This window comes from Lampetra fluviatilis, chromosome 2 (assembly GCF_964198595.1).
Source record: "Lampetra fluviatilis chromosome 2, kcLamFluv1.1, whole genome shotgun sequence".
NCBI lineage: Eukaryota > Metazoa > Chordata > Hyperoartia > Petromyzontiformes > Petromyzontidae > Lampetra > Lampetra fluviatilis.
In genome coordinates this window covers 9,265,367-9,287,871 of record NC_136276.1, presented here as the reverse complement: position 1 = coordinate 9,287,871, position 22,505 = coordinate 9,265,367, and the positions used below count along the sequence as shown (strand labels likewise).

Sequence of the window (22,505 nt, the reverse complement as noted above, 5' to 3'; positions counted from 1 at the left end):
GCAGTGGTTCACCGTGATACACCCAGCCTTGCAAGAAACCACGGCAGTGATGAAGCGTCGCTGGCAATGGACCCCGGTGCAAATAATGGAATAGAGCCTCATGTCCAATCCCCACCACCACCACCACATCTTTGTAGCCAGGCTCCTGCTGTGCCCGTCTGGTGCAGTTGCATCGCATGCACCCTCGAGACCTTCGCCACCGCCCCCACAGCGAGGACGCCTCGCATCAATCGACCACGCAGCTCAGCGTGCGTGTCTGAGTACGGAGCGTGAAACCGCGTCAATGGGGCCGCCAGAGGCAGAGCGTGCAGGCCACTTAATCCCGAGAACGAGTTGCTCCATCCCCAAATCAATATCCCGGACCCAGCGCCGAGTTGCGCGGCGCGGTCGCAGCTGCGCTCAGGAATGCAGCCCGCCCTGTCGGCTTGCGCTGCAGTGTCATCTTCTTCTTCCCCCTCGGAGCTGAGCACGACCCCGTGTTCGTCGTGATCCCACCCACCTATCCACATCTCCAGCTCCCGCCCCCCACCTCCCACCTCGCACCCAGCTCTCAATTGCTCTTTTTGTCCGCTCCGGTCACTGCTCCCACCGCTCTCGGGAGCAACTGCGCTCCGCGTGTGTCTCGTTCGCTGAGAGCTCCTCCCGCGCGCTCTTCCTCGCGACGATGGGACACGGCGCGCGCCGCTGCAGGGCTCAAGTCGCGGTGGTGGCCGCGCTGACGCTGATGTGGCTGGCGCCGCTAATTAAAGGTACGCGGACCTGATGTGAAGTTGAGCGGAGTGGAGAGGTTTGGTGCGGTTCGGGGAGGGCGCAGTGTTGCCATCGTAACGATTCTGTCGCTACACCCAGCGATTCATTTGGTTCCCTGCGTAACAATCTGACCTGTGAAAGCCACTACATTTGTGTGTGCTTTATTTGTTGCAGGGATGATCCCGTTGAGGCAGTTACCACGGCGTTTTACAAAGTAGACGCGTGGTGCGTGAGCACGGAAATAACAAAACAAAGGCAAAATACATCAATATCGAAGAACACGAGTTCAGGGTCCCCCTAGAATATCGTGCAACTAACAAACTAGGTATTTAAAGTAACACCGGTATAGATCAACAATGCGCGTGTAATATAAGAGCAAGAGGCACCGGGAAAAAAGTTACGGACATTGTCAAGGAAGCTTGCAAAGTAAGCGGATTTCTGGGACAAGGGCATTTCCCGCAACTTCCGACTCGCGCGTTTGGCTACGTACGGTGCGAAAGAAGTTCAACATAATACATTACGTAGCTTTGGGAGCGGTTCTAGGATTGTATTAAGGATGATTCATCACTTACTATGTTTTATACAGTACTTGGTAATGTGTATATTGTCACAATTGCAGGTATTATATATTGACCTTCTTTCGCACCGTACTTAGCCTACCGTGCTAAAGGTATGTGATGAGGGCGTGATAAGAACCCTGCATGCGTTTACTAGGTTTTAATGATACGACTCCAGGTGAGTATGAAGAATTACGTAACAAGCTACGTGTACTTTCATAATAAAGGTTTTTGGGTTAGATCGCTACATTTAGAATGATAAATGTTGTGGATTCACTCTTCAAACACACCGGTGGGCTGAAGAATCAACTTATTGGAGTTTTGTTAACGTGACACATTTTTTACTGGTTGGCCGTGTCGGGTAGTGGAGGATTGCGACACATTTCTACTTACACGATTTATATACTGGTCGCGAAAGCCCACCACGTGCCACGTGTCCTTTGTTTAATAGTTGGTACATTGTTTCGTGACCCTTGTCACGACCTTCTGATCTGCCCCTCCTGGACATCTGTGAAAAAAAAGCGTCATAGCTATAATCGGATTCCTCCAGTTCAAATGAATATTCTGATTCTTACTTTAGTCGTTCTATCCAGCGAATCGCCACTCGCAGGAGTTGGCAACGCCTGGAGGGGGAGGGGGGTGTGGGAAGAAGCGATGGAAGTTTGAGTTTTGTGGTTGGGCCGAGCTGTTGGTTGTTGTATCGCGACGCGGCACAGACGACACTTGTGCCAATGCCAAAAGCGGTGATACATTAAACCCTCTTGATTTCCAGAGGGACGCCCCTGCGGATTCGTGTGGCGTAAATAACGCGGTCAGTTTACTCGTTACCGCTATGGAGTGGGTGCTTTTGCTTGTGAGCGCGCACCTGTAGCAGCATCGCTGTTGCACGTGGACTGCCGTGTGCATTTTAAAGTCACGAAAAAAAATACCAGTGAAATTTCAGTTAAGCCCCCCTCCTCGCACCCCCTTCCGCACCGCCCTCAAGCAAAATTAAGTTTCCATTTGAACTCCAAAGACAAATGTCCCCCGTATAGGCGGAACAAACTGTCGGGGAAAGTGCTGACAGCGAGCACCTATGAAGGTCGGCACGACGCCATGAAGGGGTGGGTGGCCAGCACCACGCCCGGCCGCATTTTTCTCCACAGTGGCGATAATTCTCACGACGTCGTGAGAATTATTTTATTATGTTTTATTTTTATTATTTTATTACTTCCCTTCTACGTGACTTTACCGAAAGAACCAAGAAAATGTCAATATTACTCAATCTCAATATAACTCAATCGCAATATCTCAAAATTACTCAATCTCAATATTGAGCAACCTAAATATTACGTCGGCAATTGCAGAACCAATCTGGAGCAGCCCTGATGGACGACTGCAGGACTCGATGTTTCTGTCATTCTCTTTGGGTGTACGGGTGGAGGTCTCTGCGTGAGTTCAAGGGAGGAGTGTGGTTCACAGTGCCCCGTTCAGGGTCCGAGTGTGCGTGGGTTTTTATTTTCTCAAAATGCGTTGCTCTGAACTTTCAAATGTCCAGACGCCTATTTTGACATGAGGGCGCTGTGTACGGTATGTTGCCTTTGTTAGGTGGTGACGCAGTGGTGTGTACACTGTGCTATCAAGCCAGCGAACCAGATTTCGATTCCTGGTCTCATTTAACATCAGTGACGAGTGCTACATGACCCCCCCCCCTCATCCCCACCCACCCTTCACTATCCCGCACCTACCAGTGTGGTGAAGTATTGTAAAACTGCAATCCCAGTAACAAACACGACGTGGAGAGAGGCCTTCCTCCAACATCGCTTTGATTGGCTATTATTTACATCAGGCCACCTTATGAGTCACGGAAATTACATAAAACAAAGTAAGGTACTTAAATGACATTTAACTGAGATTGCATTGAAATATGGTGTGCAGCACTTGAGTCCATACACATCGAATACACTTTTTTTTCTTTCAAACGCCCCACTTGATATATTAAAACGACAAACTACCATTCACTTTAAGGGTGCGCATACAAATCTTCAATTCAATTGTAAATCGCGCATTTGCTATACATAGGTGTGAATTATACACACATACAACGCGTTTTTATTTTCAATCCACTGCTGGATGATGGCCTCACCACGCCTTGGAGACCGTGAGGGATATATGACCATACTTCACCATTCCTGCTAGTCTGGGTCGGTTGAAGGTGAGGTCGAGGGTAGGAGTGGAGGAATCAAGAACTACAGTGGATTGTTCAGCACAGCCCTCTACGCCTGTCTTCTTAGGCATGGCAGGCACCCATCCAAAGCACTATCCATGTTCAAATCTTGCTCAGCTTCGGGGATCTATTTAGTTCTAGGCGACTTTCATTTTCACCTCCCCAATGCACATCAGCGTTCAGATTGCATTGCCACTGTGAATCGTGTATAGCTTGCGTACACGTAGCAGCACTATTATTTGAAAGATTGCCAAGTAGCTGTCACTGTCGCAGCCTTTAGGCATTAAGAGATAAGGCTTACCCACTGCGCGGCTATCATATGTACCTTCTTGACCCGTGGAAGAACAAAGTACAGCACTGCAGTTGAGTATAGCTATCATTCAAGTGAGGGATTCAATTCCCACTTGATATTTTCCGGATCGCTGCTAGGCTCGTGGAGTTGGCACGTGACTGACTAATTAGGCACGGCCACACCGAGAGGTATACTGGATGTGGAATGCCGAGTACCGGGAAAATTGACAGTGTTATCGTTTCAGAGTCCCAGACAGACCCGGCTGAAAATTAAGCCCCACTGCAAATATGATTTAATTAAATGGTGAAGAAAAGGCCCTCTGACAATTGTTTGTCGTACACTGACTACGATATATATTTTTAAGTTACTGTACCTCAATGCTCTGAAGAAATGTGTTTCCTGCGTCAATTCTACAACAAAAAACTCTATCTCAAAATCACCACACCTGGTATGATAACCGTGATGATGACATTTCATCAGATAAGTCTATCCCTCAACAGTCAATTTGATGCTAAGAAAGATCGCCTTCGCTGATGAAAGGGGTGGTGACCGGTGGTCAAGACGAACGTCAGAGGGGCAGCCACAAGAGAAATGCACGCGAGAGGATGCCGACCGCTGAGATGGGGTGATGAATTCAGCTTGGATGGATTGTTCCTTTGATAGATCGCAGGACCGTGTGAGACAGCGACGGCTTGGGTAGGTCTTCATCCAGCAGTGGAACGATCAAGGCTGATGATGACTTTGGTTCGTCATCACCACCTATGAAACCGATTACATGATTCTATGCCATTTAAATTTCTGGTCAAATCAGGACAAGCATATTATCATGCCATCCATCTCACCAAGGTCTCCCTATCTGCGTTATTGGCCTCATTTTGTCTCTCCTTCCCTTTGGGTTGTGCCACGTGGTTATCTGAAATGAACATGGGGGCCCTCTCTCATCGATCGTTCGGGAGACATTTTGAGTTAAACTCGGATTTACTTTGGCCTCAATTATAAGCAAAATCAAACTTCTTGCATAAAGACACCTTTCGCAGCAGCAGCACCTTCCCAGAAATAACTAGAATGAAAGTTGCGATGATTAACATCCGCCTTATTTTGGCATTAATGTACCTGCATTGGAAATATGAAAAGGCATGGTATCAACACACACACAAATATCCACCGTGAAACTGCAATAACTAAGTGTGCAACGTATAATGGATAGTATGCTACACTGCGGGGAATGGTGATGCTCAGTGTTTTATATTTGGATGTTTTTTTTCTTCCGGTTTTTTCATTTTCCATCTGGAACATACTCCCGGTCTCGCAAGAGCGCCGTTGTTTTTAAAATATGATGGAGCCAAGTTTTGGCATTGCCCGTCAACCAGACATCACACTCGGCAGGGCAATCCGTGGCTACGGAGCTCAGAGAAATGGCTTGTCAATCATTAGGTTACAACAAGGAACGATTGTGAAACTTCAAAACCATGACAAAAAAAACCCAATCCATTCACTCTGCAGTTCTGTTTTGAAAACTACAAAAAGACACACCACTTCTTTTATGCTGGACAAAAAAACTGAAGAAAAAAACTCCACCGTGAAGAAAGCATTTTTTGAGCCGCTGCACTATAAACAGCAGCCACGGTCGTTAAAAATACACACGCTCACAGTTCCATAGGTGTTCGTTCAACAGTGGCGTAACTCTTCTTGGTTCTTTCGGTAAAGTCACGTAGAATGGAAAAAATACAATAATAAAAATAAAACATCATAAAATTATTCTCACGACGTTTCGGCCACAACGCAAGCAGCCGTCCTCAGGTGGAGAACAGGTCTGTCAAGTAGACAGAGTCTGAATGACACATCTGTCTTCTCGACAGACCTGTTCTCCACCTGAGGATGGCTGCTTGCGTTGTGGCCGAAACGTCGTGAGAATTATTTTATGATGTTTTATTTTTATTATTTTATTACTTCCATTCTACGCGACTTTACCGAAAGAACCAAGAAGATTAATCTCTGCAGTCACGAAAGCTTTAAATCGAAATTTAGTGGCATAACTATCGAGAGTGTGCAGGCGGTGCAACTGCCATCGCTCGAGGCCCGCGGGCCGGTTTCAACTGCCGCGCCGAGAGATCAAACCGGCCAGGATGCTCGAACCATTACACCGCGGCAACATCCCCTGCCACCGCGGGACCTTCCTTCCCTGCGTGTGCGCTCTGGCTGCCGCGTGAAGCAGCCCGAGACATCTGCTCGTTGGCGGAAAACGAAGGCGGGGGGGGGCAGCCCGTGCTGTTGGCGCTGCGAGCGCGTGCGGCCCCTGGGTGGGCGGCAGGGATTCCCCGCCGGCGTGAGACAGCTGGCCCCTTCTGTCCCGCCGGCTGAGTGAGCGCTGCTGTGCCCAAGTCCCCTGCGGCACCCTCGTGGAGGGACAGAGCCCTGGCGTGGGCCGCCCTTGGGCAATGCTCATCATTACTGTGGCAGCAGTAGCAGCAGCAGCAGCGGCGCTTGTATGTACGCTGCATGCATGTTGAACTTCTCTCGCGCCGTACATAGCCAACCGTGCTAATGAAAGGACAACAAACTAAACACAAAACTGCGTTCTAAAGAAATACATTTTCAATCAAGATTTTAAAGGACATAGCTCCAGTGGCTTCATAATGTCGGAAGGAAGAGCGTTCCAGACGGCCGCAGAGCACATCTGAAAGTGCGCGATGCAGTGGCCATCTCTGTTCAATGGCTAGTTTGGAACATAGTTCTAGGAATTATTTTCGCATAACCCAACTTTTCAAACGTGTTCGTAGAATAATTAGAAATGTGGGTACATTATAATTGCAATTATTGTGGATAGGTCTACCTTGTAGTCTCGTGGTAGTGATTTACGCCGATAATGAAGCCCTCCCAGCAGCGTTCCAGAAATTATCGAGTGAGAAATGAATCCCTGATCATCAGCCGTGATGAAAAGAATGATAATTACTACATTTATATATAGCGAATGAGCAATCAATCATACTTGTATTTACAGTACACTTATCACTGAGTATAAAGAGGGCATGTGATTCATGTGGAAGAAGTATAAACAAGCCAAGAATAATGAATACATCTTCTATGAATATTTGATTGCTACCAGCCCCCAAGTCGTCGCCATATCTTACGTGTCTGTAATGCAAGAATCGATCTAGCACCTGCACACGAGCTGACTTAATCGATGTATCTCATCGGTTGGTCATGCTACCACTTAGCAGTCGAAGAAATAACATAATAGAAGCATCCCAACAATGTAACCATCCTCTTTTATAAACGTATGACTCACCCTATCGTCCGTGAACTTTTCTGATTGCTTTAATAGCAATCACTTACAGACCTTTGCCATTCCGTGGCTAATGGCAGGCCTCCCCGACGTGCCTGTCATTGGCATTATTTTAATATACAATACAGGTCAGTAGGGGTTGATGATGGGGGTGGCGGGAGGGGGGAGTATCGGTTCGGATATAATTCGCCACTAATGTTAGCCACGGCCAGGAATCGAGCTCAAATAATCGGATGTGTCGTTCAATGACGTTGCTCCAATCAACTTCATATAGATGGTCTAAATATACCCCAGTCGGCGCGTGTAACATGTGCATTCCTTGTTATTAAATGCGCTGTTGGACGAGGGTGTATATACGCCCTGCAGGTCCTGTAGCTCATTTGACCACTCTTGACCACACACACTTGGTAGCGCTTGTTGATTAAGGTGGAAATCATAGACATGGGAGTACAACGGATTTGGCTGCACCGTCCTCTGCTGGCCGCCACCCAAGCCTGCAGTCTTATCGCCTATAACACCCGTCACGCATGCTGGTCGGACATCCCCATCACCATTCAGGGCTCAGCCACTGCTTAGCTCACGAGGACGGGATGATATCTGGCACAGTGTCTGGACGATTTGGTCATTTATATTTCGGTAGGTGGGTGGAAAATAAATATGCACCCACATGAAATGAACATCCATCTCTTAAATATTTAAAAATAAAGACAAAGAGCTCCCCTCCCCCCGTATAGCCTTAACAGACTGTTGGGGCAAGTGCTGTTAGCGAGTAGCACCTATGAAGGCCGGCACGACACCCGAGGGGGCGGGTGGCCAACACCACGCCCGGTCGCCTTTGTCTCCCTCGTGGCGATGTTTACACACCGCACTAGGTACTCATTCGACCTAGGGGAGGTCCAGGACTAGATCAGATAATACAATCGTCAATAGTGTTTAACGTGAGCAGGAATCGAACCTGGATTGCCGGGTTCGTATCGCAGCGCGCTAACAGCTCTGCACAAAAATGGTTAAACACACCCATAAAAAAATGGTCAAATTCATACATACGCACCTACTAAAACACATATACTTGGATAAAATGAAAAGCTAATTGGTTCATGGACTTGGAAGCTGCTACTTTCATCATAGCTGCTTGAGCTATGCACAATGTGGATGACAATGTGGGTGTCATAGGTGCGTGATTCGCAGTGCAAATTAAGTGCGCAGCTCTGGAACTGTGCGTGTGTGCTGCAAAGCTGCACATTAATAAGACCGCAGCTCTGGAACTGTGCGTGTGTGCTGCAGTGCTGCACATTAAGCAGACCGCAGCTCTGGAACTGTGCGTGTGTGCTGCAGTGCTGCACATTAATAAGACCGCAGCTCTGGAACTGTGCGTATGTACTGCAGGGCTGCACATTAATAAGACCGCAGCTCTGGAACTGTGCGTGTGTGCTGCAGTGCTGCACATTAATAAGACCGAAGCTCTGGAACTGTGCGTGTGTGCTGCAGACTGCACACATTAATAAGACTGCAACTCTGGAACTGTGCGTGTGTGCTGCATACTGCACATTAATAAGGCCGCAGCTCTGGAACTGTGCGTGTGTGCTGCAGACTGCACATAATAAGACCGCAGCTCTGGAACTGTGCGTGTGTGCTGCAGTGCTGCACATTAATAAGACCGCAGCTCTGGAACTGTGCGTGTGTGCTGCAGAGCTGCACATTAATAAGACCGCAGCTCTGGAACTGTGCGTGTGTGCTGCAGAGCTGCACATTAATAAGGCCGCAGCTCTGGAAATGTGCGTGTGTGCTGCAGAGCTGCACATTAATAAGGCCGCAGCTCTGGAACTGTGCGTGTGTGCTGCAGAGCTTCACATGAATAAGACCGCAGCTCTGGAACTGTGTGTGTGTGTTGCAGAGCTGCACATTAATAAGACCGCAGCTCTGGAACTGTGCGTGTGTGCTGCAGGGCTGCACATTAATAAGACCGCAGCTCTGGAACTGTGCGTGTGTGCTGCAGAGCTGCACATTAATAAGACCGCAGCTCTGGAACTGTGCGTGTGTGCTGCAGAGCTGCACATTAATAAGGCCGCAATTGTAGAACTCTGCGTGTGTGCTGCTGCACGCATTCTTAATGGTGCACGGGGAAAGAGAACGATTTCCCTGATGATTACGGCGTGTTTTATTATTAATAGGCAAACGAACACTTTTGTAATTGGATGCACGCTTTATTGAAAAACAATAGAAAACTTAACCCGGCGTAGGCAGCATACTTTCACAGCTCATCCTGCAGTATTGTACCAATGTACAGGATCGCATTGCACCCGGGGTGTAATCGGAAATAGCTTCGATAGCACGCAACAGAGGCTATAGTATGTGTAGTATATGTATCATGCAGTACAGCAGGAAAGCCTTAGCCGCGAAAAAAATTGCTCCCAACGTTATTGTTTTGTTAGCTTTATTTAACAACAACAATGAACTCCAAGGTGCAATCATCTTCACTGTATCCAAGACATTGGGAAAGGTGAGGGATAAGACGCGAATAGGCACCGGACATTACATGTCAGAAAATCCCAAAGTAGTCATACGTAGGAGGGGCATATTTTATGCAAAAAGTAAAAGGAAAAATCCTAATTTGTCTTTTTTTTTTATCAATTAGAGTTCCTTAGCTGTGAGACACGGGTTTCCCACTACGCTATGACATCAACCACCTAAGTTCGATTACAGGGAATGACTATAACATAAATTGGAAATTATATTTGAACCCCTTCAACCAAACCGCATTGGCCAGTGTGGTGCAGTATGGTCAAGCAACCCATATAATATGGGGAAAGCCATCATGCAGCAGTGGATTGACCAAGGCTGTGAAATCGGCGAAGCCTCGAACGCAGATGCACCACGTGCACACTGCCTCCTCCTGTCTTATGCCATGTTGAGAGAATGTTGCTCTCTCATACGAAATTAAAACTATTTTTACTTTACCAGGTAAGGCCCACTGAGCTACATAGCTCTTTTTTTAGAAGCGACCTGGCCGCAAATGATAGCTCAACGAAGTGGCTTATCGTGTGAAATTTTCTAGCAGCCAAATACTCCAAACGCACGTTTGTGAATGTGGAGGAGGAAAACCGGAGGACTCGGAGAAAAAGCCACATGACCAAGGGGAGAACATGCAAACTCCAAATATACAGCAGGCGTCAGGGTCGAGATCGAACCAACGACCTCCTGTATACCAGGCGAGGTAGTTAACATCTGGCCACTGTGCTTGCAGCCCATCTTACCCGAGTGAATGTGAAATTGCATTCTGTGCTCTGGTAACCCGTAATTTTACACAACAGAGAGTGAGAAAGTACACCGCCAGTTTTTCAGGTCGCCCGATCCGATGAGAGCGATCAAACACGATGTGCGATTCTCAGAGACACTAATAATATAATCCCATTCCTCTAGAATTACTGTCAGCTGTGCCCCTATGGTAGGAAAGGTTATGCCACTCTCCAGAGGTATGGAGTGCTCTCCTTTCCTTCTCACTGCATCTATGCCAACTGTGTCGCGATGTATTTATTTCAATTCTGCCGCTCGTTCGACAGTCTGATTCTTCAGCTTGTGTCCGTCTCGTATCGAGGAATTATCGAATCAAGAAGACGTCCTGTTCTTACGCGGTGCTAAATGGATCGCTACATCCCAGGACCATGAGAGATGCCAACGGGTGTGGGAGGCCTTCGTCCAGCAGTGGATTATGGCTGATGAAAATGATGATGGACATAAACATGAACCCAGAAATTTGAGTTGAATTCGCAGCCGTGACTCACATCAGTGGAGAGTTACATATTTCTTAATCGTCCCTGGGCCTTCCCCCGTTTACCATCCCACACTGACCAGCGTGGTGAAGTATGGTCAAATAACCTCAATGACCGACATGAACGGGGATGCTTTCATCCAGCACTGGATTGACAAAGGGATTCAAATGATCATTGTTATTTTATGTATATTAAAAAAAAGGTTTCAAATTCTGTCTTTTGTCTTGTGTGTAGCCCTCTGCTATCCACCGTGCTACAATGGAGGTACCTGCTTGAACAGTAACCGGTGTGCCTGTCCCAAGGGATACATGGGTGCGCGATGCACCATCGGTATGTATTTCCTTTATCTTACCATCCACCGACACGTGTGCACATTACATACATTTTTTTCAGTTTTTGCCATCTGCATTTCATAAAAAAAAAACAACAATGTTTAGTTTTACATACAGCGTCGTTCATGCAAATCAAACCTCACAATCGCCGCGGAACTGCAGACGAGCTGGAAGACCGCAGCAGTGAGCTGGCGCATTCATAGATTGCCCAAGCTCTGCAGATCTCAATATATTAAGATTTTTCAACCAAATAATGAGCGTTTATTTGTGGCAGATTAAGAGGTCTGTATGTGTGTGTTTAGCAATAAAAAGTGATAACAAGGCCAATAAGGCAAGAAGATCCTTTGCATGTGACAACCACCTCTGGCTCATTTCTGGAAACCCTTCCTCTTAAAAAGTGTGCTCACGCTATGTTCACGTGAAAGTGTTTCTACTCCATTGTCACTCAACACTGCAGTGTGTACTGCATATCCTTTAAAATGGTTCCACGTGTCATGACTCTTAACACTTAGCGTGTAATTTGTTCATGGTCTGACAAATTAGGAAAAACGGGATTGCAGTAAACAAAATATATAACTCTGACCGTCAGTACATCAATTCCATTTGTCGTGTCTTCACACGAAGGTAAACCTACCGTCAACGTGTTTGAATCACAAGGGGGTATTTCAGACTGGTGGATAGAAACACACCATCATTAACAACGGTCTCCCATACAGCGCTGTTGGGATAAGCACTGTTAGCAATAACATTGCCCATTAAGGTTGGCATGGTTACATGAGTAGGTGGTGTGGCAAACACCACGCCAAAGGGGCCGTCCATAAATGACGTCACGCACCTAGGGGGGGAGGTCAGACATTTGTGACGATGTGTGACGAGGGGGGGGGGTAAAAATTCGTCAAAAATCGCGTGACGTCATTTATGGACGGCCCCAAAGCCGCTTTTGTCGCCCCAATGCTGACGTTGTATCCACAGCACACCAGGTACTTATTTAAGTCTGATCCGACATAATTGAGGCACAGAAAGTCACCGTTGTGACCACATACACACGCACGAACATTCGCCAATGCGTCATCATCGCCACTCCGATCACTTAGCGGCCAATGACGACGACGACGATGTCTGGGGTAGCGCGACCCTATGCGAGGTTTCTGCCGACAGCTAAAGGCTCAACTCTTTGATTCTTTGGGTAAAGTTACGTATAAAGAGAAAAAACTAATTTAAATAATAGCATACGACGTTTCGATTGCAACACAAGCAATCATTATCAGGTATAAATGAAAACAAACCTAGTATACTTAGAAATGTAATGCAATACAACACAGAGAGTCGGCTAATTTAGCATGGCTAAATGTAGCATTCTCTGGAAGAACGTAATTAACCAGATAAGGTGTTGACTGTTATGTTAGCCGACTCTCTGTGTTGCATTGCATTGTATTTCTAAGAATACTAGGTTTGTTTTCATTTATACCTGATGACGATTGCTTGTGTTGCAATCGAAACGTCGTATGCTATTATTGCATTTATTATTTTCTCTTTATACGTGACTTTACCGAAAGAACTACAGAGTAATTCCTGCAGTCGCGAAAGCTCAAACTTAAACTTAAAGGCTCCTCCCGTGGTGTGCCTCTGGCGATGCCCCCAAACAGCGCTGTGCCGAGAGGGCTGCGTCAACGGCGGGCGCTGCGCGGCTCCTGGCGTGTGCACCTGCAGGGACGGCTACTCGGGCCTTCGCTGCGACAAGCGTACGGCCACCATCTGCTGCTGCTGCCTCTCAAATCCCCGCCGTCAACTCTTCGTAGAGAGAGAGATTGGGGGGGTGGGGTGGAGTGGGGGAGGATCCGATCGGGATTTTCCTTCGCTTTTCTCCCCTCTATCCTCCGCATTCTCAAACTGCAGTTTGTGGGCCGGTCTTCCACGGTCCATTCGAATCTCCCATTAATCGCCATTGAAGTGTAAATTGGACCGTATCGCTGCATTGTATTGCAGGCTGCTGATTTTGTGGGAAGTGAAAAGTGGGCCGCAGAGCGGTGCATTTACTGGCTTTACGAAACACCTGTTGTAGCCGATATTTACCTGTGTACTAGAGGACATCGAAAGAACGGAGTAACTCCTTGGTAGGCCAGTAAGCTGTACAATGTGGTTATTTAGATACGCGTCGTGTCTATCTGTTGATTTGAGAGCTGGAGCGAGACATTCTTCCACGTAAGCTGGGATGCTTGATTTGTCACATCGTGTTCCCTGAAACGTCACAAATAGCGGCATCAAATGACTGCATCTAACAGAAAGATCCATGTTTAGAAGTCTGTCTCCTTCCTGTTTCACTTCCTCGTAATGATGAATATATATACATTTTTCAGTTGCAGGTTAATGTATCAAGATGCGTCAAAATTGGGGGAAAGATACGTGGCCATACGTCATTATACCCTGGTCAATGCAGATTGGTGAGGAAACTCGCCCGATAACGTGGATAACCACACCACACCACTTGCACTCAGATGACCCCAACCACTCAGCACCGGGAGGTCTTCATCCAGCTGTGAATTGATCGTGGGTCAATGATGAAATTCAATGTTTAAGGTGTAGTAGCGGTGCAATTGTTAGCGCAATGCACTATGAACCCAGCAGCGACTCAAGTTTGATTATTGATCAGTAGCGAGTGATATCTGAACTACTTCTGGGCACCTACCTGTCCTTCACCAATCCGCACTGACCAATGTGGTGAATGATGGTCAAACAACCCCCATGGAAAGAAACAGCGTGGTGGAGGAATTTATCCAGCAGTGGATTGACAAAGGTCTGCACATGTATATAAACTGTTTAGTGGCAAGCGATTGGACGACATACTCTGAGGTTTTTTCGGTAAAGTTACGTAGGTAGAAATAAATAATAAAATAATAGAAATAATAATAGAAATAAAATAATAAATCACGACGTTTCGGAGGCAACACAAGTCTCCGTCATCAGGTGGGACCGTCACATCTAAATTTACTGTATCGAGATACAAAATACAGCTAAATTTACTGTATACAATTTACTGTATCAAGATACAGTAAATTTAGCTGTGACGGTCCCACCTGATGACGGAGACTTGTGTTGCCTCCGAAACGTCGTGATTTATTATTTTATTTCTATTACTATCTCTAGTATTTTATTATTTATTTTCCCGAAACGTCGTGATTTTTTATTTTATTTCTATTATTATTTCTCATATTTTATTATAAATGTTTTACCTACGTGACTTTACGACACATTTTACCCAGCAGGATGGCGGTAATTGTTGCACGTGCAAAAAGAAATCGTCTCGCCAGTTCGCAGTGTCATGCTGTGCGTCTTCATGTATTTGTGCCGTCTGCCTTTTTGCTCAAGCCAAGTGCTACGTCCCGTGTAGTCACGGCGCTGTGTGCGTCGCACCCGACACGTGCGAGTGCAAGCATGGATCTCACGGGAGGTACTGCGAGAAATGTGAGTTGCAGGATCGTCGTCATTAACAGCACCGTCACAAATGCCAAAGCGGCTCCATGTTATTGACAGGTGTAGTGGCGTAGCGTGGTTGGCATGGGTCAAAGGGCAAGACAATCAGTGGGGGGCCTCTTATTCAATTCCCCTCCACTATGTAGTCCGGCACCTGGGCCCTTTCAGCCTATGGGACCATCCATAAATGACGTCACGCACCTGGGGGGGGGGGGTCAGACATTTGTGACGATGTGTGAAGAGGGGGGGGGGGGGTTTGAGAAATGTGACGTCACATCAAAATGCGCAACTTTAAATAAATATAAACAACACCTTCTACTTAAATAGACTTTTTAATAAATGTTTTCTCCTACAACATCAGAGTGCAGCGCCACATTAAATACGCACTACAATGACAATACCTTAAAGCGATTTGAAGCATGTTTTATTTTTTTTGGGGGGGGGGGGAAATATTTTTGACGTCATATTTGAGGGGGGGGGTTTGACTTTTTGTGACGCCGTGTGACGAGGGGGGGGGGGAAATCGTCCAAAATTGCGTGACGTCATTTATGGACGCGACAGCTCCGCAACTGCACATGCGCATCATTCATGAACCCTTCGTGGTCTCTTTTGGTGTGCTCAATAATTGTGGTATGCTCCGACAAATCAGTGCATGTGTGAACACGGCTTCATTTCTCATGGAATATTGCACGGGACCCTCCAATCCCCACCACCCCACCCTCCACACTCTCTCGAAGCTCTTCTGTGTAACCCATGCTGTAATTACACCGACTAATTGTGCAAACACCATCGAACTTAACGGTCTGAGATCGTGTTATTTTGAAGTAATATCATGAGTTAGCATGGTTGTTCTCAAGTCTCAACTGCTATTCCCCATTGGCACCCCAGGGTGACACTTTAAAGTTAGCCAATTATTACATGGATGTAGCACATATTAAATTGCATTCTGACTGAAACTTAATTGTGCCTACAAATGGAGATGTTTGGCTAATGTGTGTAGGTATAAATTGGGGATCATATTAACGCGAGTCTGAGAAGCACCGCGAATAACCAAACAATGGATTATATTCATGCAATTTGCAATACTGAGACTCGCACCAATTTATTTACAGCATGAAACAAGGGAATACAACAGCCTAAACAACGGTTTCATTATTTATCAATGTAGAGTATGTATTATTTTGAATTATGTGGTGAAGTGGGGAAGAGTAGCATGATAGTGTTCAGCCTACTGCGCTATGAACCTGGCGACTTGGGCTCGATTCTTTGCTACGAATAACATCAGCGGTGAGTAACGTCTGGACCAGTTCTGCATTGAGCAGTGTGGTGAAGTATGGTCAAACAAGCCCCATTACTGACAGGGAGGCCTTCATCCAGCAGTGGATTGACAAAGGGCCGTAAGTTACTATTATCGTTGCTAATGCGCAGTACTTGCTTTAATTCTTGTGGTTTAACAAAGTGGGCGTCTTTCTCGAGGGAGGGTCTCTGCGTCTCCTGCCACTCAAGAGCACTGGTTGCTCTGTTGCCGTTCGTGTGTGACCTTTCAGTTAAATGCAGATCCAAGTGCCTGAACGGTGGTGCATGCGTGGGTCCAAATCGCTGCAAGTGTCCTCCGAATTATGGCGGCGCTCAATGCCACAAAGGTACGGACTACATCTCGCGGAACCTGAGGTCACCCCCTGCGCAAGAAAAAAAAACGGCACATAGCACGCAGTTTTGTCTCATCGTCAAAAAAAAAACCTGTTCAAGAAGAATCCCGATAAATGTTCCTGCCCAGCAACTTCGTGTCGTTGAAAAAGTATCGAGCTGGATATTGTTTATTTAACGACTGTCAAAACTAAATGCAGTGTTTTCTATACGCTGATATTCTAGCACCTCGTGTTTAAAGTTTTACATGTCTATCTGAGGGCGCCCCCACCACCCCCCCACCTCCACCCCGTTCTCATTCACAACAAACCTCTCTTGTTTTCCCAAAGCACTCTGTCCGAGTCCCTGCAAGAATGGGGGCAGGTGCTCTGATGGGAGGTGCATTTGCCCTGCTGGGTTTCAGGGTCAAACTTGTGAGAAGAGGTGAGAGCAAACGAAAGATGTCTTTTCATGCAAAACACCTGGCACAATCGGAGGGAGCTCCATACGTGAAGCCTCCTGTTAACCACAAACTTCACTTTGCGACATATCACAAAGGATTCAAAGTGGCTTCCGACGAAATTGAGCACCCAGTGGCACTCTCATCTCCTGTTTGCTACCTTGAACCTGAGGCAGAAATTCACACAACACCGCTACGGCAGGGGTGAGTCTCTCCGTCGGACAACCGCTGTTGGCTTCCAACAAAGTGGTACTCATTTTTTACGATCCCAGAGGGATGATTAGCTTAGGCAATGTAAGCTAATCAACGCAACGGGCATCCGATTGTGAAATGAACGCTCAACTGCTGCGTCTCTGGATTGTTTTTTGTTTGTTGCAGTTGCACCCGATTCAAGAGCCGAATGGCTCACAGGGCTATACCTAATAAATGAACTTGAACTTGATACGCGTAGCGGCGCTGGCACGGTGGTTCACACTGCACCTTGAAAACGGCGACCCGAGTTCAATTCCTGGCCACGGCTAAGACCCCGTGGTGAATAAAATCTGATGGGCCGTGGATGCAATGGATGGGGCAGTGGCAGCCAACGCAGGGTAGTATAACGCCTGAAGGGACGTTCGCTGTGGAGATGGAGCAATGAGATGAGCTCATGTGTAGGAACTAGATTAATTGCTGCATCGTGAGCTTATGGAAGATTGGCGACGTGGGGAAGTCCTCATGAAGCAGCGAATCGATCACTGCTGCTGCTCTTAATGATGATGATACAGTCATTGAATACGGTGTAAAAAAAACACTCAAATGTAAACGCATTCATCAAATCAAGAGTGTCCATCTGAACAATCACCCATAACATCATCACGTTTGTGTTGAGCACGGTCGGCTACGTACGGTGCGAAAGAAGTTCACCATACATTCGCTAATTAATCCAGTTTCTCGTTGCCCTCGTAGGAGCCACGCGACGCACGCAAACGTCGCTCACCAACGCCGTCAAATGCCCCAACAAACGTGCCGAGAGCGAAAGGGGGGACGCTGTGGCGTAGTTGCGTCGTGGCGTGTCGCCGGCGAGCGCTGCTCTCCTCTGTGCTGCGTCGTGTGCCCCCCCACCCCCTCCTCCACCGCCACAGGCAGTGTGTGATGAGCACGATGTCGCAGTCGTTCCGTCGTGGATACAGCCAGCTGAGCAAGCACCACGTGGCTGTCAGCTGTGGTCCCTGGAGACCCCGCCACGCCTGCTACCAGCTCAAGTCAGGCTTTGCACATGCAAAGGAGGGTGGGGGGAGGGCAGAGGGGGTGCCAGATAACATGCTCGCTGCGCCATACGCACATTTTAATGACATATCCGACGTTCGGTATGTGGGTGGTTGAAACGCACTGCGCATAGCCTTACCGAATGTGCATTGTGTGAGTATTTCTTTCGGTAGAATTTTATCAGGCGGCGTGCACTCGGAGGCGCGCGTGCACCCGGGTTTGATGATTCACACAAGCACAGTATAGTTTAAAAAAATTGTTGGTTACTTTGAAATATAATGAGCCAACTTATCGGTCGGCAACATTATCTAGAGAAAAGGTACCTTATATTTCAGACGGCATTCCAAAAACGATTAACTAAATAACACATTGCAAATCATATCACGTGACTAACAAGCATTGGATTTTTTTTATATTGCTGTGCACTGCATGTTAACGCACACAGTGCTCGTACGTTTCATTACAGGAAATCCTATACGATGATCTACAGAACATTCTACCGCACGGTTTACGTGTGTGGGAAGGACCATTTCTCAGCGGACACAAACATCTGATGCCCTCCCGCTCCATTGCTTCAACACAATGCCTGAATAGCTACCGCTGTAGCCTTTAGTAGCCTACAATAATGCATGCTTTTTTCGTATCATTGTATTTAGCAAATGCCTTAACATTTTCAAAAGTGCAGGATCATACTGTTTTTTGACCGTGTTTTTTTAATCATTTCAAATGTGCATGCATTTGAATCACAATTGCAAACATCATACCTCGAAATATTCCGCGTAATTACGTTTAGTGATTCACACACGGTAATAAATATGTGTAATGGTGCTATATCTACGGTTGTGAAATTTCAAATAGTGTTACTCAAACGTGTAAATAATGACGATACCAAATGATAATTGGAACAATTATTTACACAATGAAGGGTGCAGGATGTGATCATCTGTGCACAATGTTATGCGCAATATATCAAAATACCTATTTTAGTGTTGCTTTTAAAAGGGAGTGTACGTTACAGGTTACGTAGCTTTAATGTACAATGTGACCTCTGTTTTCTTGTTTAGACACCGAAAATAACCATTGTTATCATGACAATGTCATAGCATGATGGCTTGTAATCGCCGATGGCTTTTAAATTGCTCATGTTTTATAGTAGACATTCGGTTTGCATTTCATATAGATAACTGATATCCTACGATTATTTGTACTTCTTGTAGTAACATGTTTTTTACATGTTTTTTACATATTTTTCCTCAAAGCAAGTGTGACTACTTACATTACACCGTGACATATTCACGATTGAATGACGTGGTTTCTTAATTAACTAGTTTTTATTAAACTGCTACACTGCACCGATTAATATTGAGGTTAATCTACAACCACTTTATATGAATACATCGATCATAAAGATGATAAATGATCCGTTTGTTTGTGTACTGATTTATGTTAACAATATGACCGCACGATCAGTGTTTCTTTTTAGCTTAAACCCTCCGGTGGAAAGCGCGTGAGAAAAAGTCATCTTCTTTTACATTCGAAAGAAACATTTTGGCATTTTTGTCACCAATTTTAATACGGCTGCCACCACGTGCACAGAAGACAGAGCAGCCAAGGTATCCTTGAGTCTGTGTGAAGCTGTGAGGTGTCACCCCCTCGTACGCGTGGTGGGTTTTCTCCGGACTTTCCCGTTTCCTCCCACATGCCAAAACACGCGTCAGTGGCATTGGCCAAACATCCCGATGACTGCGCCTCCTGACAAAGAGTCCTGGAACCGTGAGGCTTTGCTGGATAAAGGACAATATTGTTATGCATACAGTACTACAATAATATACGATTCATGATTTAAAAAAACTCATTGTTGAGTGTAGAGATATGCGTTTAATCTGCGAACGCATAAAAAGCCAATCGGGATCAACACAACTGATTAAAAGGTGTTTGGAACGCCACCAATTATCTCCGACCACCAAGAGGTTTGTAATAGAAGTCGAAACAAGGACAATACAGTGCAGCAATGGTGAAGGCACCTTGGAAGTTTAGCATTTGAAATAATCTCTTCTATCAACCACAATCTATCCACTGCTAGTTGAACGCATCCCCACATTGTTGTCATCCCCCCACCATCTTGCGATGCCACAACTCATCGCATCACTCCATTCCCACAGCAGTCACCCTGCCGAGTGCGTTCTCTCCTTTTGTTGCTATTCCATCACCAGTTCCATCCATGAGCCATTGTACCTCTTGACAATGTGTCCTGTCCCAGCCCCCACTACCTTTCTCAGTCAACGCAAAGTCTTCAGCGTGCTTGCTTTTTGTGGATAGGTCATGGCTTGATATAATGTGTAGTGAGTTCAACTGAGTCGCAGACATACTCTTTGGAGGCCACACATTTATTGATACCAACACAAAGGGGTAACTGCCCCTTCACCAGATAACAACCTATGGTGGTGGAACACCAGGCTAACGACACTAAATACACTGGGAGTAGCTACAACGGACAGGACCCCAGCTTGGGTCCAGTTTCACGTGTTGGTGACTTCACGGACGTCGAATGTAGATCTTCAGATGACAACAGCAACGCTGAACCCCGGTCCCTCTGGGGACCCGGCTTATATCCTCACTGGTCGTGGCTGGCCCCGCCCTTGGCCACGACCACCTTCTCGAATCCTCGAGCAGGATCTCGCCCCGACACGTGACCACTCCTAGCCCCCCACTTGGTGCCCGTGTGTAGACTTTACCAGTCACGTGTCCTCCGGGGTCAACCAGAGTGCCATGGCCTATAATAACCCGATTCCATGGCTGACACTCTCACACCCCATCCTGTAGGGGTCGGCAATGCAGGCTGAGCGTGGTGCCACTCAGCGCTATCCATCATCGCACGCCGTGCCTCTCTAGGGCCGGCATTGCACAAAGACGTCCGCGATGTCACTACATCTGCATTCCTCTTTCCGTCCCTGAGTAACCCTCAGCATGCACCGCTCCACGATTTTTTTCCTTAAATACTTTTCAGCTTTTGTTCCGTGTTCTTGTTTGAGAATTCTTATTTATCACCAGCATCGCCAGTGCTATGGTAAAAGCGATGGGCCTCGTGTATTCTGTGCAACGGCATGGACCATAAATAGCTCGGCACACACCCGGCTTGTTGATGTCCAGTTGAACGATGCAATGCGGTAGCACTGGAACCTTAAAGCCGACCCAAAATCCTGGCTTCTCGAGTTGCCACACATCACTTCCCCATCCATTTGCCTCAATACTGCAACTGTCCGGGAAGCACAGCAAATCGTGGAAAAACGAACGTCTCCCCATCCACTCGGATCTCAATAAGTCCCTCGCCAGCACTCGAGTCGCGCAAGCCCTTTTGGACCCACGCGCTTAAACTTCAACAATGTAACTTCAAACGTGATATTCTTGGGTCTTTCGGTAAAGTCACGTAGATAGGATCAAAGAAAATAACAAAAAACTACGAAGTTTCGATCTGCCCTGATCTCAGAGAGAATAAGATTGCTCTCCTGATGACGATTGCTCGTGTTGCGATCGAAACGTCGTAGTTTTTTTGTTATTTTCTTTGAACCTATCTACGTGACTTTACCAAAAGACCCAAGAATATGAATTCCTGCAGCCACGAAAGCTTCAAGTCAACATTCAAACGTGATTCTTGGAAATCCGAATGAAGTTCACAAGGCACAAACGCCTCATGAAAGACACGATGCAAAAGGGACCTGGATTTGATCTTCCGCAAAGCTTATGGGCGACCCTAAACAACATCCGGTCGATACACAAAAAATTAAAAAAAAACTCTCCAGTGTGCGAATGGGGTCACCCAGAACCATGGAACAAAGAACAATTCAATACCCAATTCACAAAAATAATGGAGGCATTAGTGATACAATCTGCTACAGCTGACGCAGTGATCCGGCTCTACCATCTAAAGAAACATTCTTGGAGTTGCTATACGTCTGCACATATGAATAAGAAGTTTGTGAAACTTGAATCGATGTGGTCATGCGATATGAAGCTGCACTGGCTGAAATTGTCAGTTTGTATTTCTGCATGTTGTTGTTGCAACGCGTTTTCTCAGTGGTCCGTGAAAACTACACGTCGTGTTGAGTGACCAGAACGACACGTACTGCCCCTTCGAGCTCAGTTGTTCCCCTAACTGATAAATGGAGGCTAATGAAAACACTGCTCGTACAGACGTGTCTAATGCCAGACAAGACATTGATGTATGGCACCATTTACTGCAAATGCGAGCTGTTACCTGAGCAAAATGTAACCGAGCAAAAAAAGTACCTTTAAAAGGAATAAATCCAACACTCAGTTCGGCAGAAAATACTGAACGTATGATCACCAAAAATAGAATGCGACTTATAATTACACAAATTAAACAGGATGTAATTTGCGTGGAGTGGTGGCACTAGGAAACTGACGAAGCAACCAGTTCAATTCCCAGCCACAGTTAACATCAGTGGGTGAAGTATGACCGACATGGTGTGTGGTGAGGCCTTCGTTTAAG

At 46.4% G+C, this 22,505-nt stretch overlaps 1 protein-coding gene across 1 annotated transcript; it reads left to right on the top strand.

The window, feature by feature from the left end:
• The first annotated feature begins 664 nt into the window (after positions 1-664).
• LOC144947078 (uncharacterized) lies at positions 665-18,549 on the top strand. The gene is made up of 7 exons (XM_078876256.1): positions 665-749; positions 12,840-12,935; positions 14,560-14,655; positions 16,212-16,307; positions 16,641-16,734; positions 17,872-17,991; positions 18,462-18,549. Exons 1-7 carry the CDS (start codon positions 665-667, stop codon positions 18,547-18,549), a joined length of 675 nt encoding a protein of 224 aa, XP_078732382.1.
• The last annotated feature ends 3,956 nt before the right edge of the window (positions 18,550-22,505 follow it).

Bases quoted from the DNA above. Each gene is read 5' to 3' on its own strand.
- LOC144947078 (XM_078876256.1), top strand. From the start codon at position 665: ATGGGACACGGCGCGCGCCGCTGCAGGGCTCAAGTCGCGGTGGTGGCC. The intron at 750-12,839 runs GTACGCGGACCT...GCCCCCAAACAG, and splicing joins GCTGGCGCCGCTAATTAAAG to CGCTGTGCCGAGAGGGCTGC. The intron at 16,308-16,640 runs GTACGGACTACA...GTTTTCCCAAAG, and splicing joins CGGCGCTCAATGCCACAAAG to CACTCTGTCCGAGTCCCTGC.